We start from the raw sequence: 18,764 nt of genomic DNA on the forward strand, positions 1-18,764 counted from the left end.
GTACAGATGAACGTGGTAGCTTCAGGCATTTGGAAATTGCACCCAAGGATGAACCAGACTTGTCGATGTCTACAATTTTTTTTCTGAGGTCTTCGCTGATTTCTTTTGATTTTCCCATGATGTCAAGCAAAGAGGAACTGAGTTTGAAGGTAGGCCTTGAAATGCATTCACAGGTACAACTTCAATTGACTCAAATTATGTCAATTAGCCTATCAGAAGCTTCTAAAGCCATGACGTCATTTTCTGGAATTTCCAAGCTGTTTAACTTATAGGCACAGTAAATTGACTGTATGTAAACTTCTGACCCACTGGAATTGTGATACAGTGAAATAATCTGTCTGTAAACAATTGTTGGAAAAATGACTTGTCATGCACAAAGTAAATGTCCTAACCGACTTGCCAAAACTATAGTTTGTTAACAAGACATTTGTGGAGTGGTTGAAAAACAAGTTTTAATGACTGCCACCTAGGTGTATGTAGACTTCCGACTTCAACTATATATAAATATTAGCAGAGATGCCTGGTTTTTCTTTGAACAAAGGCTGAGTTGATTAGATGCTTTATAGTTTTCCTATTTGCACTCAATACTCACAATTATGTAAAAACTCCTTTCAAATGGATGAGCATCAGCAGGCAATCTCTAAATTGATATCGATACACTGAGTTCTGCTATTCTACTCAACAAGCTTGGAGGGAAATGTGGCCTCAGGATTAGCCTCATGAATTTATTATGTCCAAACGTATTAGAAACCTATTCCATTTCAAGTCACAGCTGTTGCTGTTTTGTCTATTAGACTCTCGTTAGTCCGTTTATTGTATCTCAGAAGGATGCAAGTTTCCTCAATTGCAGTTGATGTTGGATCTATCAGGTCTGCTTCAGCTTTTAAGTTTTGTCAGTGAGGCAGCAATTAAGATAATTGGGGTAGAGTGGACAGGAGCGGCAGCTTGCTGCAGAAGGAAGGCTGGGCCAGAGCGTGACTGTTGCAGCGTGAGGACTCAGAGGAAATGGCAGATGATGTTAAATGATGTCAGTCACTGAGTCCTGCGGTTCTATATACAAGGAACATGGAGGAGTTATGTCACATTGCCTCTCTGAAATCAGTGAAACTGGGAATGTGATTCCTCTTTCCACCTAAGAGCTTGGCACATATAATCTTTCCTATGCATGATATCTTTATGAATTTGTATCTTTACAGCAATCAAGGTCAATCTGTTTATCTCTGTTTGTGTGTGTGTAGGACTCAGGAATAGACATTGGAGATATCTCTGAGAGGAAGGCCCTTAGGAAGAGGCTCCAGTGTAAGACGTTTCGGTGGTACCTGGTCAACATCTACCCAGAGATGAGGATGTACACAGACACCATTGCATATGGAGTGGTAAGCAACATGGTCTCTGCAAAAGAATTGGGATGTCAAGTAAAGCCTCCACAGAAAAAAACATGCGGTCCATGCCTGAACAAATAATCATCATCCATTGAGTTACGATTTGGATGACTGCAGTTAGGAATACATTCATTTCACAGAGGGATGCATTTCTGTGGCAGCTTGGCTCTAAAACACGTGGACAGGCCTACCATAGCCTCAGTCTTTGTGTGTACTGCCAGGGTGGCATGCTTGAGCTTGGGCAATGTGGGCATGATGTGAAAAAGGTGCAGGAACTCAGACTCCAGGAGAAGACAGAAGACTTGCTGGAGATTATACAGTACACAGACCTGCCCAAGTGTTAAAGGTTTACTTTTCCAGTCTACTCAGAGGAATCTGTCCATTGTGTATGCACATAGAGTAGAGTCTATTGTTTCCACATGCATACAGTAAGAGACAAACCATTGTATAGTATGCACATACACTGAGTATACAGAACATTAAGAACACCTGCTCTTTCCATGACATAGACTGACCAGGTGAATCCAGGCGAAAGCTATGATCCCTTATTGATGTCACGTGTTAAATCCACTTCAATCAGTGCAGATGAACAGGATGAGACAGGTAAAATAAAGATTTTTATTAGATTGTGTATGCATGCCATTTAGAGGATGAATTGGCAAGACAAAATATTTAAGTGCCTTTGAACGGGGTATGGTAGGTAGTAGGTGCCATGTTCACCGGCTTGTGTCAACAACTGCAACACTGCTGGATTTTTGACGCTCAAAGGTTTCCTGTGTGTATCAAGAATGTTCCACCACCAAAAGGTTATACCATTGAGTATGCACATATTGTTGTGCAGTGGTGGGGCTGGTGAGCAGAGCTTGTTTTATGTCGCCTCCTCTCACAGAGATCTGCCTGTGTGGAATTCTCAGCAATGCTAGACAAATGTTTCTGAATTTGTATTCTGGCCATGAGGCCACGCTGGCAGTATTCATATTAGCAATTCATGTTCAACACAAACAGCTTTATTTCTGTTGGGCCACAGTGCATTAGTGCAATATGCCTGAATCTACAGTGACACACCCAAAAATCAGTCTCATTGGAGTACGGTCTTCATTTCATGGTTGGTTTCTTTCTCTGTATTTCCATATTATTATGAAAAGTAGTAAGACCGAGAGGAAAATAGGTCAGCCTTATTAAAATTAATTCAAGTAGTAAGTGGGTTCAAAAATAGAATGTCCTCATTACTCTGCATTTGCTAGGTGCATTTTATGAACTTGTCAATCATTTTTGTCAGAGAATTCATTATCGAGAATGCAGACTTTGTTCAGCACAGCATTTGAGGTCAAAGGTCATGCTACACCCCACACTGACAAGCAGCCCCAGGTTTTATTCACTCATGCATGAACCTTGCACGTTATAGTTTTTTTCATTTCATGGAACCTGAGTAGAATGGTTAGATGTTGTCTGTCAGACTTTATTCCATCATGTTCAGTCCCTGACAAGTATCCCAGGTGCTGCCTGGCATTTTAATGATCAGCTGACAGAATGAGACATATCCTGTGCCAGTGGGGAGTTGACAGGCACAGTCTCTGACTGTGTCCTTGTAATGTCATATCCGTACCTAATCCTGTCCTCACGGAGAGCAAGGCAAACACATCTTAATCCGCCCAGCCACCAATCCCTGCCTCCAGAGTACCTCCCCTCTCCTCACAAAAACCTGTTGACTATATCTGTAAAATAAATACTGCTACATATTGAAATAACTGTGCAAACACCAGGCTTCATGATTGAATTACAAGTTCCATTTATGTTCTATGTCATGTTGTTCTGCTAAGAACAGAAAATAGTTCCCTCCATGTTGTTTTGAAGTTATAGCGGAAACCTGCTCTCTGGTTTGATTGAATAGGGAGCTGTGATGGCAGGAATATTTGAATCGTTTCAAGGTCTCATCGATTCTCTGTCACACAGCTAACCTCTCCCTGAACTAGCCGATTGAGTGACATGTCAAATTATGACTCCCTTTGTGATCATTTCCTCCCTCAGCTGAAGAACTCTCTGAAGAGTGACCTGTGTCTGGACCAGGGACCGGACACCGACAATGTCCCCATCCTGTACCTCTGTCATGGGATGACACCTCAGGTTAGATCCCCCTCGAGCCCTCTTCAGCCCACATCACTACATCATCAAATCTGTCTCTGTGTCAAATCTCCCACGTGTATAGCCTGCCTTTTCTTATCCCTCCTTTTGACCCTTTCTTATCTTCCGTAAGGCTTATCAGTGAAATTCACGACTCTGCTACAGTACGATTGGTCCCTTTGAAGAGCTATTATTGTATGAAACATGTGTCTGGTCTCTTTTATGGCTTAGTAAGGGCAGCACCTGTGATCTACCAGCTGACCAGCAGGACTCTACTTATCATTCACCACACTGCTAAGGGCCCCCACATCCACCATGGGATTTATATCTGAACTTCATTCAATCTGAGAGAGAGAGAGAGAGTATAAATAAATAATCCAAAAGTGTTTATAAAAGGTATACTTTCCCGGTCTCCAGACAGGCATTAGCAGTTAATTCCAGGAAGCCACTACAGTGCTGTTGAGATGGAGAGCATCCCCTGACACTGTTTCTATCTGGGTCAGGCTGGCAGAATGATACAGCCATATTTCAGCACAACTGCTGTCTCTGCACGATCTCACCTCTAAAAATTTCCATAATGTTGTGAAAACTGAGAAACCATGGACTATGTAAATGTTAAAACAAAAATTGAAACTCAACTTTCTACAACGGCTACCTAGTTGTATACTTTTTTGCCATAAATATGCACAGCAGTAATTTCTTATTAGAGCTTTGGTTCTATTGTTTCTGAATTTACTTCTCTCAAGTTTGCAGAAGGTGAGATTTTAGGCCAGGGTGAGTGTTTATACTTGCATATACTAAAGTCGGCTAGCACCAACCTTAGCCCAGGCCAACTGTAGCTGGTCCTGTTCCGGAGCAGGGTTAGCATCGACTTTTTCGGGGCTAGCTCCAGAATAGCCAACCAAAATAGGCAGTGTGAAACAGGGTCAAGAACAATGCCTGGAATGCTCACTGTCCAATCACAAAAGCTGCACGGTCACTTAATTTACATATTCTTGTGATGATGCCTCTAATGCATTCTACACATTTAGTAAATTCATACTATTTCAACCTTCCATCTGAGGGAAAAATAGATATATTTGGTTGCTATGTCAAAGGAATGGTTGCTATGCAGGCTGGTTAATGTCTTCTCACTGAGCCAACTAAAGCTACAAACTACAGCTGGAAGGGCAGCATTTGCTTAATTTTCTTCGCCTTTTTATATGTTTTGTATTGACAATTAATTTGATATATCCATGATGATAATAATATTGTTGCATAATTTGGCCTGGATCAAAGTTATTGATTTTTGTTCATGCACAGCATTCTCTGTGTAGACCTACAGGGGCAAGATCGAATTTCAAAATTAAAACATGGTTTCCGAGGTTAGACAGGCAGACAGCAAGCTTTATACAAACCATCACTGTTGGAAATCAAATGATCGACTAGAAGCAAGAGGAAATCATGTGCTAATAAATGTCTTATTGCTTATAACATTGGTCGCATGACATAGATATAATGTTGGTTGCATGTTGTGTTTGTCTGTTAGCCCAGGGCTTTGGAATACAAGTGTGAATCCTTAGCCCGAGGCTCAAGATTAGCCCAGGGTTAACAAATGCTTGCGTGAACACATGCTAAGTTAGCCCAGGGCCAGACTAGCCTGTGGTTTAGCTAGCCAGGGGCTAAGAACAATGCCTTGAGATGTTTATGTGATCCTTAACCAGACTAGAATTTGTATTTTTTTAATGATCCCCAGTTGGTATTCACGTAATAAGGAATTCCCCTCGACCACGTTATTTTCTATTGACCCCCATTGTAAGAGAGGCAACTTCGAAATCTATTTGTATTTATTTTCTGTTATACATGAATAACAAAACATGCTGAAAAGCTGCTGTATTGCTCAATGTACATGTAGCCAGGTCAAAAATCACAATTTATGGTTCGTAATTCTCCCACGTAGGGAAATGGTGCCTGCGAGAAGAGCCCTGTGGCTTCAGGCTATTCGGTGTGGGTGAGTGGGAAATGTGGGGACGCGGTGTCCAAGTAGGCTACACGTAGCAATGTGTGTAAAAAACATTTAATCACAGGTAAGACATTTAACTTTATAAGTACAGTCTGCTTGTTAATTCCACTCACTACTTGTAGCTGTATAGTCTATTTGTTTGTGGTGTTGGTCTTGGCTAGCTTAATGTTTCGGTCGGTAGCCAGCTACAGTAGCTAGCTAGCACTAGTGGCTGCTAGCACCGTCATTAAAAGGGGCTTGAGAGAAGTAGTGAGTACTTTTTCTAAGTAGTGAGAACACTAGGGAGCAGGCAATATTTAAAAGTAATCTTTAGACATGGTGTACTTTTCTTAAATGTAGTTTTGTAACTGACTAAAACGGACAACAACAAAACAAATTGTTTGAATAAGGTCAAGTTTTTGCCATGAGCCAATGGGATCCAAACGAGATTAAAGCATTTGCATCACACAAAAACAGTACATCATACAGCACATTATTACACCACTACACTTAGGTTGGAGTCATTAAAACTAGTTTTTAGACCACTCCACAAATGTCTTGTTTAACAAACTATAGTTTTGGCAAGTCGGTTAGGCAAGTCTACTTTGTGCATGACACAAGTAATCTTTCCAACAATTGTTTACAGACAGATTATTTAACTTATAATTCACTGTATCACAATTCCAGTGGGTCAGAAGTTTACATACACTGAGTTGACTGTGCCTTTTAAACAGCTTGGAAAATTCCAGAAAATTATTTAATGGCTTTAGAAGCTTCTGAAAACGCTAATTGACATCATTTGAGTCAATTGGAAGTATACTTGTGGATGTATTTCAAGGCCTACCTTCAAACTCAGTGCCTCTTTGCTTGACATAATGGGAAGATCAAAAGAAATCAGCCAAGACCTCAGAAATAAAATTGTAGACATCGACAAGTATGGTTCATCCTTGGGAGCAATTTCCAAATGCCTGAAGATACCACATTCATCTGTACAAACAATAGGACACAAGTAATAACACCATGGGACCATGCAGCCATTATACCACTCAGGAAGGAGATGTGTTCTGTCTCCTAGAGATGAACGCACTTGGGTGCGAAAAGTGCAAATCACTCCCAGAACAACAGCAAAGGACCTTGTGAAGATGCTGGAGGAAATGGGTACAAAAGTATCTATATCCACAGTAAAACGAGTCCTATATCGACATAACCTGAAAGGCCGCTCAGCAAGGAAGAAGCCTCCGCTCCAAAACCGCCATTAAAAAAGCCAGAATACAGTTTGCAACTGCACATGGGGACAAAGATCACACTTTTTGGAGAAATGTCCTCTGGTCTGATGAAACAAAAATAATAGAACATTTTGGCCATAATGACCATTTATGTTTGGCGGAAAAGGGGGATGCTTGCAAGCCGAAGAACACCATCCCAACCGTGAAGCACGGGGGTGGCAGCATCATGTTGTGGGGTTTCTTTGCTGCAGGAGGGACTGGTGCACTTCACAAAATAGATGGCATCACGAGGAAGGGAAATTATGTGGATATATTGAAGCAACATCTCAAGACATCAGTCAGGAAGTTAAAACTTGGTCGAGAATGGGTCTGCCAACTGGACAATGACCCCAATTATACTAGCAAAGTTGTGGCAAAATGGCTGAAGATTATCAAAGTTAAGCTATTGGAGTGGCCATCACAAAGCCCTGACCTCGATCCTATAGAATATTTGTGGACAGAACTGAAAAAGTGTGTGCGAGCAAGGAGGCCTATACAAACCTGACCCAGTTACACCAGCTCTGTCAGGAGGAATGGGCCAAAATTAATCCAACTTATTGTGGAAATCTTGTGGATGGCTACCTGAAACGTTTGACCTAAGTTAAACAATTTAATGGAAATGCAACTGATTGAGTGTATGTAAACTTCTGACCCACTGGGAATGTGATGAAATAATTCTCTACTATTTTTCTGACATTTCACATTCTTAAAATAAAGTGTTGGTCCTGACTGACCTAAGACAGGGACATTTTACGAGGATTAAATATCTGGAATTGTGAAAAACTGACTTTAAATGTATTTGGCTAAGGTGTATGTAAACTTCCGACTTCAACTGTATGTACGGTCACTGTGGGAATGACGTCATCGATACACTTATTGATGAAGCTATTGACTGAGGTGGTATACTCCTCAATGCTATTGGATGAATCCCAGAACTTATTCCAGTCTGTGCTAGCAAAACAGTCCTGTAGTGTGGCATCCACTTTTGTATTGAGTAAGTCACTGGTACTTCCTGCTTGTAAGCAGGAGGATAGAATTATGGTCAGGTTTAACAAATGAAGGGTGTGGGAGAGTTTTGTATGCGCCTGTGTGTGGAGTAAAGGTGGTCTTTTTTCCCCCTCTACAAATGAGGTAAAACGGATTTAAGTTTGCCTGCATTTAAGTCCCCAGCCACTAGGAGTGCCACTTCTGAATGAGCATTTTCTTGTTTGCTTATGGCCTTATACAGCTCTTTGAGTGCGGTCTTAGTACCAGCATCAGTTTGTGGTGGTAAATAGACGGCTACGAAAAATATAGATAAACTCTGTTGGTAGATAGTACAGCTTATCATGAGGTACCCTACCTCAGGCGAGCAATACCTCGAGACTTCCATAATATTAAACACAGTGCACTAGCTGTTATTGACAAGTAGACACACCACCAACCCTCGTCTTACTGGATGTAGTTGTTCTGTCCTGTCGATGCACAGAAAACCCAGCCAACTGTATATTAACCCTGTTGTCGTTCAGCCTCGACTCTGTGAAACATGAGAGATTGCAGTTTTTAATGTCCCGTTGGTAGGATAGTCTCGAACGGAGCTCATCCAATTTATTCTCCAGTGATTGCACTTTGGCCAATAGAACAGATGGTAGAGGTGGGTTATCCACTCACCAAAAAATTCTCATAAGGCACTCCGATTACCGCCCCTTGTACCTCCGTCTTTTCTTCACGCAAATTACTGGGATTTGGGCCTGGTCTCGGAGAAAGTGTATCCTTCACTTCGGATTCATTAAAGAAAAAATCTTTGTCCAGTTTGTGTAATCGCTGTTATTATCTGAAGCTCTTTTTGGTCATAAGAGATGGTAGCAGCAACATTATGTATGAAAGTTTCAAACAATGTGAAAAAAACAAAAATAGCACAGTTGGTTAATGGTCTGTAAAACGGCAGCCATCCCCTCCAACGCCATTCTCTAAGTCTTTCATTAATTTGTCAGTTATGCATGGATGTGTAGGATTAGAGTTTTTTTGTTGGCATGACATGCCTAATTTTGCTGATCTTGCCAGTGAAAAAATCATTGAAGAAGTTGGCAATATCAGTGGGTTTTTGTGATGATTGGGCCATCTGATTCAATGAATGGTTCGCCTTTTTGCCCAAAATTGTATTTAAGGTGCTCCAAAGCTTTTTACTATCATCCTTTTTATCTTTATTTCATGGTACAGTTTGTTCATTTTAGTCACACGATTTCTCAATTTACAGTACGTTTGCCAATTTGGCAATTGCTTATGTCTCTTCCCTGTCAACCATACAATTTTTAAATTCCACATCAATTTATGGGTATTTAACAGTTTTTACAGTAATTTCTTAATGGGTGCATGCTTATTAGTAACTGGAATAAACAATTTCAGAAATTATTAAAGTTCAGTGTCTGGTTGGCCCTCAATAAAAGACACCGACCAGTGAATACTATTTACATCTTCAACATAAGATCAGTACAAAACCTCTTGTATGAGCTCTTAAACACTATATTATGCCCACATGTTGGTGTTCTTAGATAGGGCTACTATGATCACTACATCCAGTTTAGAGCGGATTTCTGTAAATACCCTGGTAGGTTGACTGACGGCCTAAACCAGGTTGCAGGCACTGGTTACCGTTTGAAGCTTTTTTTGAGTGGACAGCTTGATGAAAGTCAGTATTTAGGTCACCCCAAAAATATATCTCTGTTGATATCACACACATTATCCAGATACTGACCGTTAGTACTTTGTGATCTATGGCAACTTCCCACAAGAATAGGCATTAGGTGAGGCAAGTGAACCTGTAGCCATATTACTTCAACAGCATTTGAAATGAGATTCTCTCTAAGTTTTAAAGGAATATGACTAAATATAAACAGCAACACCTCCCCCATTGGTATTCCTGCCTCTAATGTATGTTTTATAGCCAAGTATTGCTACCACTGTATCATCAAAGGAATTAGCTAAGTGAGTTTCAGAGATAACATTAATATACTGGCTATCTGTTACTAGCAAAATATTGATTTCATCAACCTTGTTTCTTTGGCTACATACAGTATGGTAATGTGGGCTAATTCGACACTTTTCTGTGTTATTGTTTTTATTGCTTTACTGGGAGGTTTATCAGAGGTAGACATGACAGTGATATTTATATTTGAGCTGAGAGTGCAGGTGAACTACTCACAGTGGGCTTCCTACTAGAGCAAACCGTATCAGTGGTAACAGTATAACTCTGTTTTCATAAGCGCATGATTACTGCTGACAATTGCTGTCCGATTGACGGAGGCATTCAGGGGAGTTAGAGGAACATAAATTAGGTTACTTACATTATGACTGATAACTCTCTTGGGAAACTGTACATTTGCAGCAGCACTACGACATCTCAGCAACACAATGGTAGGGATTATTTAAGCAGGGCTTGGGTCACTGATAAATCATTGTCTCAACGCAGCCTTGAAATGGGAGGACAGGGTCCAAGCACCAAGATGATTTGGATGGACTCTGTCATTCCTGTAGAGTATCTTCTGTTTCCAAAAGGTGTCAACGTTATTTATAAAAGTTATGCCGACAGAGCTACAGTAATCTTTTAGTCAGATGTGTAGTAAAAAGTGGTCTAATCCTTGAAAGTGAAGCCTAAAAGTTGCATCCACTATCATCCTTGCCTATTCAAACATCTCCATGGTAAACCATTCACACTCATTGCACCTGTATTGATGTTTACGCTGGTTTGCAAATTATAGCTCTGGAGGAATCTCCTGTGATCTCTTACAAGAAAGACAGTCAGAGCTGATCTTTCCCAAGATGCCTTGCACACTTTTCTTAACAAATAACTTCAGAGAAAACATGACACTAAATCTCACATCCCGAGAGCAGGCTAATTTAAGAACTCATTAATGTTAGAAATCTGTTCAGATGTCTCTGTTGAATAGTTGTCGGGTTACGGTGCTGTTACTCTTTTTAGAATCCCGTTTCATTTCACACCACTACGGATGCCGTTTTCTTCCTGCTTTACCTCCCACTGATGGTGAGGGACTGAATGATAGTTTTCATTTTTTTGTTATATTTTCCCTTTTTAAAAACTTTTTTAACGAACTTATACATACGATCATCAACTTACAGGCGCACACAAACGATGGCGCCATCTTTTCTATCGAGATCCGCATGCCCATACCTCCATTCCTAGTACCTGCATTATTGTTTGCCAAATGGCCTTAAATTGTACCAATTCGTTTTTCTTGGTCACCCATGCTATTTCAATAATAAATGTTTATTTTTTTCCATTGTGTCAAAGATGGCAGATTGATTGATTGACTTCGAAGTTTATAGTATACATTTTTTCAAGATGAGTGATGATAAAGTAATCGTCCAGTATAAAACCTGAAGGCCCGCACACTTTCTGCTCCCAATTCACGGCTTAGACTGTTTCGATCTCAAACTGATCTTCGTCAGGTCAAACAGACTGAGTGCTCACATCCAAAAACATACACATTTCACCTCACATGACCGTTACACACATGATGCATGTTTGGTGTGGAAACCATTTAAATTCACTTTTGCACATAGTCCATCATAATTAATCACATAGGTACTGTACATAAAGTAGTATATACATACAAAAGGGTCCAAGTTCAAACCTAGGCAACAGTAATGAGATTACGTTGGAAACTGTTACCAGCGCATTTAACCATTACACGCGGAACGAGCAGTGGCCATAGATAAAATTAGTGACCTATTTCAAAAGCAACTTGTGTACCTCTAATAGATTTTCTTGTAACTACTGATATTAAATTACGTACAAAATGACCAAGTTGAGACCAATATGCCAGAACAAATCAACGTGACATATTCATGTAAGTAATGGTCTAATACATTACTCTTGGTTCAGACCTTTAGGAGACCTGGCCGACAAATAGTGAATCCAATACAATTCTCTTCATAGTAATAGATTATCACAATTCCCCTCCCCCCTAAGAGTTTTAACATGTTCAATACCAATGTATCTGAGAGCACTACATGAAATCCACAGCCACAGTGTTTCTCTGATCAAGAGTCCTGATATTACTATTGTGTTCTGCTATCCCTGTTTCATGGTGGAACACCAGCCCTTCATCTTAATGGCCTTGGCCATGACATGTCATTGAACATTCTGCATTGTTCGTAAAGTTACACTGGGTACATCGGCCACATCTGTAATTACCGTCCAGCACATTGTCTAGGAAGGTGCTCCGTGGCACCGGTGGAAGATCAGACGTCACCACCATTTGACGGATGTTGAGGAGGGGTCGAAAGACTACCCACAGGGGTTCTAAAAAGCGTATTTTCCAGTTGTGAATCAGGGCTGAAGATGTGCCAGTGTTTTTTTTTTAATGATATGGTCAAACTGTTTGCTAAGTGGGGAGTATTGAAGGAAACTCTGAACTCGTTGGTCAAGGCGGGCAGGGTGGTTTGGGTGTGAGGATGTCATTCTGGGTCCTTTTTTTTATCATGCCTTGCGCCATGCAGCTATTCCTCAGGTAACCAGGTAACCCTGCTGTCTGAAAAGTTCGTCCAGACAGTCGGCTTATTTGTCATAGTCACTCTGTGTACTACAGATCCTGCGTATGCAAATGTATTGGATGATAGGGTTGTCAGCACTCAATCTGTTTGACCTGACGAAGATCTGTTTTGCATCAAAATGTAGACAATAAAGTGATGCATTTATTTGAAACTATCTACATTTGTCAGTGCAAAATTACTTTTAAATTCTGTCATGGAAATAAATGTATTTCCTGTTACCAAGTCATTTACGGTTTCTCTTCCTTTAGTTTTCCATGTGGGCCTATTTTACGATGAATTCTGAAAAGCTATCCAAGGATTGTTCCATAAGGTTGTGTTTCTAGAGTGATATTGGTTCTTGTAAAATGTTTAATTTTCTTCCATATCATTATAGTGTTCTTAACTATGAAGTTGTTCATGTTCTTAGCTTTATCCTTGGAAAATAGACAAGTAAAACGATTCTGGGGATGAGCATGTGCATCTTCAATATGTACACATTCTTCCTCTTTAGTGCATTTAACTATATGTGGCAAGTAAAAGCCTTGGGTGGCGAGTTGATACAATCCCGAGTCTGGAAGGTTTAAACCACCCTCTGACTTAGGAAGAGGTAACACTTTTTAATTTTTATTCTACGACCAGGTATGCTTTTTTAAAGAATGTCGGTGGTGGGGTAATTGGTATTACCAAAAAATAAATATGAACTTTGGCAGCAATGTCATTCTATAGAGATTTATTCTACCTGTAAGATTGATGGGATAGTTTTCAAACATACAGTGTGTTTATGACAACTGTAAACCCCTCCTAATGTAATCCTGTGCTACCTACCACCTTCATCCACACCCCGATCCAGCTGTGATGTCCTCCCTCCCCTCCAGCTGTTACATTCCCCCGCCTCTCCCAGGGTTCTAGCTACCCAACATGTCTAGCTACACCACATGTGCAGACAAGCCTCCTCATCCCTCATATGCACTGCGATGGCGTCAGAGCACAGATGTAGCTGCCATCTGTAGCACACACAACTAACTCTGCTGCTCCTCTCAGTTCAAACAGATGCTTTTTCCTGCCACTGGTGTTTTACGGCCTGTTGGCTAAATATGGGCACTCAAGTGCCCTTGGAAAATACGGTCTGGAAGACCGCATCAGAGAGTGTAATTAGAAGTGTTTGGACTAGCTGGTCGATTAGAACTGTTGATGGAGAGCGCTCCTCTCCATAAACAATAAGCCATTTCCCACACTGCGATTTCCTGCCCTGTGCTCCAGTCCAGCGAGGTTAGCTGCATGAATAGACATGCCATATGGGTGATGTAAGTCCGAGTGAAAAGCCTAAAACAAATCAACATTTTGTGAAATGCTTGAATGCCTTCCAGCTCTCAGTAGCTTATGTATGTGCTGTCTCTTCTGTCATTCCAGAATGTGTACTACACCAGCACTCAGCAGTTACATGTAGGGGTGCTCAGTCCCACCATCGACGACGATGACAACAAGTGCCTGGTGGATGTGAACAGCCGACCGCGCCTCATCGAGTGTAGCTACGCCACAGCCAAGCGCATGAAGCTCCACTGGCTATTTACTCAGGTAAGAAACCATACAGACCTGACCAACACACTCAGACTGCTCACTGAATATAGACCAGCAAGTGATCAAAAATGGCAGGTCAATGATCTAAATTAATACTTTGTTGCAAGGGATTTGGATCATTAGTAAATGTGGCACAAATGGAGGTAGATATCTTGGGTACATTTTAGGGTGTAATATTCACAGAAGTCCATGGCTCTGTGCTCGGTGTGGTTGGGTTGGTCTCATTAAGGAGTATCACAGGAATAAGAGATTTACGGTCCATAGACCTCTCCACATTCCTCCAAACCATTTAGACGTGAACAGTAAATACATCATAATGACTCTCTCTGTCTTCATTATTGGACTGGCTCACTGAGCACAGTGGCCTGTAATGAGGGCCACATCAACATGGCCTGAAGAGTACTGAAGTTTTGAAGGTGCAATTAAAACCGTTCTGATCATGTTCAGTGTCGTCATAATGTATGCACTCAAAATATCCCCTCAATAGTGGGGTGCTAACCTTGAATTCAACTTCTGGGAATTGTGTTTACAGATAAAGATGTTTTTTTTCTCCATTGGGGGATCGCTTATTTATTTTGGGTGGATGCCCACACAAGTTACAAACTTGTAGGTTCTGTACCTTATCCCCCCAAAACATTATAAGGAGTGAGACATTGAAAACATACTATACAGTAGTATGTACTGTATGTCAAATGCCTGGACTGGTTGAACCTCTAGCACTAAAACGCCTAAAAGTCAAGGTATTGTCAATATTGGATTCAACCTATTTGCGTCTATAGTTTTGACATTAGTGTGATATCTTGTGAACTCGCTGAGAAGGAAATCCTGTTGTATGTTCCGTTCAAAGGTTTTCATTGAAATGCTGCTAAGCACAGTTTTACATCTTAATGCAAATTTTCTTTGATTATGTTGGAGAGATCATTGTTGATGGAACTGTGTCAAATTCTTAGTTAGAATGTACCGACCTGGTTTCACTGAAGTATAGGTAGCTCTGCGATGTAAAATTATTTGAATGCTATCTACATGACTCTTCTGTAGGTGGTTTCTTGGTTTTGTATTATTCAAGAAGGAATGGAGTCAGACACCATGCATTATTGATCACATTTCTGCTAGACATAGTGTGAAATGTGTTTTACCTCAAAAGGAAGTAGGATGCATCGATACAACTCAAGCATAGGGTTGTACGGTGCTGTAGCGAGGAGAAATGTTCCCATTCTAGCTTAAGCATTACCACACTTAAATTCTACGAGATGGAGAGGAGGAGGAGGAGAAGAGCAGCAATCTATGCCTCTCTCTGTGGTTGAATGTGCCTGACAATTGTGTGACTTTTCTTCGCTTTAGAGCCTTGGTGGAAATTCAACAAGTGAAATAATTGTGATGTATCTTGGGAAGCAGAAGAAAAGAAGTGGGTGTTTTTGTATTTGTAAAGATTTTGTCAGCAGTTAAGGTGGCTGCAGCGTGGGCTGAAGTATGGAGACACAGAGGGTTTAGGTGTAAAGAGCCCTGCTTGGGAGACAGTCTTAACACGCTGATTAAACACATCTAATTAGCTTTCTGTTCATCCTCAGTGCTTTCACTGACTCGATGACAAGTGCTTCTGTTTTCTACTATCCTTTGTGCTTTTCTACTACATGGTGTATATTCTGCCTCTCATGTTGGCCTACCCATTGTAAATACGTCCTCCTTATGCAACACACAAACGCATGCACACACAGACTCCCAAACTGTTTACTCAAAAATAATCAATTAGATGAAAGAACACAGGAGAGTTGGTTAACCTTTTACCCCTGCTTGTGAACCCAGGACCATTATCATTCTGACTCGCTGGTTCACTCTCTATAGCAAATCAATATGTTGGTTTTGCAGCAGCCCAAGGGATCAAGCACAGGGAGCAAACAGGACTGGTCCTCTGCCAGTACAGAATTCAACCTCAGGCTTTTTAAGCACCCTGAAGGTTATAATGGTTATTGGTGTTTAGAATCTTTTGATGTTGACTTCCCAGATAGAGAAAGGCTGAGTAATGCTGATATTTTTGTCGTGTGAAATTGTTCTGAAGTGTTCAGTGACTCACTTGAATTCAACTGCCTCAGAAAATATTTGCTATTTAGCCATGTATAGCCAAAACATCAGGTCAAGAACATTATGCCGAAGCCCTGGGGTAACTTGGCAGGCCTCATGCTGCAAGATGGTAATCTTGCAAATATGAGTAGAATCAGGATGAAATTATGAATATTTTCTGTAAATAAATGCGTGTTTTAGCAGTTTGGTAGACACCTCGTAAATATTTCAGGAAGTGCCTCTGGCAAAGTATGATAATGACGGAATGAAAAATGAATTTATTATTGTTTTATATTTTGAAAGAACTTGAGATGTCTAAACACAGTCTTAACAATTGATGAGCTGAAATAAATACAGCAGCAATGATAAGAAAAATGTACATGCACAACTTTTTTCATATGGGACTTTTTGGTTCTACTGCATTGGTGTAGCTCAATTAGTTTTCTTTGTCATATCTTATTTGCAGGTAATGTTGTTTTCCTTGGACTCATTCCAGGCTATATGCACCATGTGGCCAATGAGGTGTATCTAATGGCTAATGTTTTTTTCATTTGGTTGAACATATGGAATCCACCATGTTATATTTCATGCTACTGTACATCTGATAACCAGTACTACATGTGGAGATGTTGATTACTGATGAAAGACTATTAGTGAATATGTAAACTGTATCCGTCCCCCATGTATTTGACAGAATGCACTCAAGCAGATAATTGTTTCATTCCATAGCTTTTAGGCATGCAAGACCTGACAAGCACTCTTAACTAAACAGACAGTATTCTATTCTAATGAAAACCTATCATATCCTGAATCAGTGACATCAACTAGACTGTCATTTTGATTAATTCACTTTCAAATTAACCTGACCAAATCCTCAGTATGCTGTATGTGCAACAAAACATTAATGACAAGTTGACAATGAGATCGCTTAGAGGTGGTTGTTGACTCTGCGTATAAATATTAATCCCTCATCAATGTCCTCTTAATTATTAATTGGTAAGTGCAAATCTTAAGGATGTGTATTGGTCTGAATTTCTGAACCTTAACATGCCCTAGCCTCTTTCTTATTAGAGCATCTAAACTTGAACCAAAACGAAAGCCCATTTTAAAACGGTTGCCTTTCCAGTTTGTCATCCTTCTTCCTGACTGAGAGGTGACGGGAGATTTTCTGATCCCAGGCCCTGAAGCTACACATAGATAGGGAATGTATCTGATCTGTGCAGTTACTCCCATCGCACTGGTCCCAACAGTTGAGTCCAACCCAAAGCTTTAAGGCCTCCAATACATGTGAGAGACTCTCCGCTCTAACAGATGGCAAAGAGAGATGAGATGGAGAGACACTTCGAAGCACATGATTCCTTAGGTGACAAAGAGTGAAGGTGTAAAGTGTAAGGTTTTTTTTCCTCAGGTGACGTGTGAAAATGTTTTCTTCTCATCTAATGCTGTCTTCTTCTGTTATCACATAATCTTGGCATTCCTACTGAGTGCTACTGACTATAATGAGAGATAGTGTTGTTCTTGCTTCATGAGCATGCTGATGCTATCTGGGAAGGCCCCAGTGCTGGCGCCAAAGGGAAATCCATACAAAACAGAGCTGCGGGTGCTTGTTAAGCTATACACATCAACCCCATCCATTAATTCATAGCACTGTGGGGTTAAGGTGACATAGCAATCAACGACATGCACACTAATGATGCTGTCGCATCCCACTGTAATTTGATCTACCCGATTTTCCTTTCAGGGAGGTTCCATTCAGAACAGGAAATCGAAGCGATGCCTTGAGCTGGTGGCCAGCAATGACAACGAGTTCGGGTACCAGCTGGCCCTTCAAAAATGCACGGGACAGAAATGGTCCATCACAAACACACTGCCTGGCAGTGCCCTATGATGGGCTCCTCTGAGAGAACACTGGATATACTGTAGCTCACTGGACTGGGTGGGGTGCTTATTCTGTTGCTCCTATGGACTTTCTGTTGTGGATAAAGGAGAATGGTGTATGGTTAATGACAGGCATTGGAGGACCATGATGTCTTTTGTTCACCAGTTGACATCACATGATAAATGTTAAACATTTTCTTTCTCCTATGGATCAGCCATAGATGGTTGATATTGTGCATTATGAGATACTACAATGTTATGAAACATATTTTGTTAAGAGTGTAGTCGGTTTTCTGTTGACTTGAAGGTTGTACTGGGTTCTATATGTTCATTGTTGTACTTGGTAAATAACTGCTACCGTGTAGCAAGCATTACGAAAAGTTCTCTGCTGTTTTCTTTTCTTCTAGTGTCTCAGGTTCGTAGGATAAGTTTATTATGCGATTAAGCTGTACAGTTTTGGGGAATTGCCAACATGTTGGAATATATATATGGAAATAATATACTATTTTCTAAGTGTAAATATTCAAAATATTTATAATATATGCCAGTAAAAGTACTGATGCTATATGAATGTGTTGCAGTGTTTTTTTTCTCCCAATGGTACAATGTTGAGTGTGCCCTTTCCATGTAAACTGCCACCAGCTGTTCCGTATGTGCGTCTGTCCCATGTGACACAAGGCAAATGTCATGTAATCAATGTGTCTTTACGCTCATGCCTTTAAGGTTATAGCTCTCTCAACATACAGAAGTGAATCATTGTTCACTTTTTTAATGGATGCGGATTACACAAATTCTATTAATGATCACATACAGATGTAGGATCTTTATGTGATCACTCTTTTGTTGTTGAGCAGCAGGAACTTGTAGCGTATTCAAGGTTTAAGAAGTCTTCTGCAGTGTCACATTTCCACTTTCAAATGTCAGACTTGATTTGCCCTAATGAAAAATGATCCACATAATAATTCACAT

The 18,764-nt window shown here is 40.5% G+C and overlaps 1 protein-coding gene across 1 annotated transcript in view; it reads left to right on the forward strand.

Moving 5' to 3' along the window:
• LOC118393834 (polypeptide N-acetylgalactosaminyltransferase 18-like) overlaps window positions 1-18,362 on the forward strand; it is an 83,470-nt gene extending 65,108 nt beyond the window's left edge. The window contains exons 8-11 of the mRNA XM_035786949.2: window positions 1,239-1,376; window positions 3,411-3,506; window positions 13,692-13,856; window positions 17,659-18,362. Of these exons, the coding sequence (XP_035642842.1) occupies window positions 1,239-1,376; window positions 3,411-3,506; window positions 13,692-13,856; window positions 17,659-17,805 (546 nt within the window). The 3' untranslated portion in view covers window positions 17,806-18,362. The remainder of the gene's footprint in view (window positions 1-1,238; window positions 1,377-3,410; window positions 3,507-13,691; window positions 13,857-17,658) is intronic.
• Window positions 18,363-18,764: the final 402 nt, after the last annotated feature.

The sequence above is a fragment of the Oncorhynchus keta genome, chromosome 14 (genome assembly GCF_023373465.1).
Source record: "Oncorhynchus keta strain PuntledgeMale-10-30-2019 chromosome 14, Oket_V2, whole genome shotgun sequence".
In the NCBI taxonomy this organism is placed as follows: Eukaryota; Metazoa; Chordata; class Actinopteri; order Salmoniformes; family Salmonidae; genus Oncorhynchus; species Oncorhynchus keta.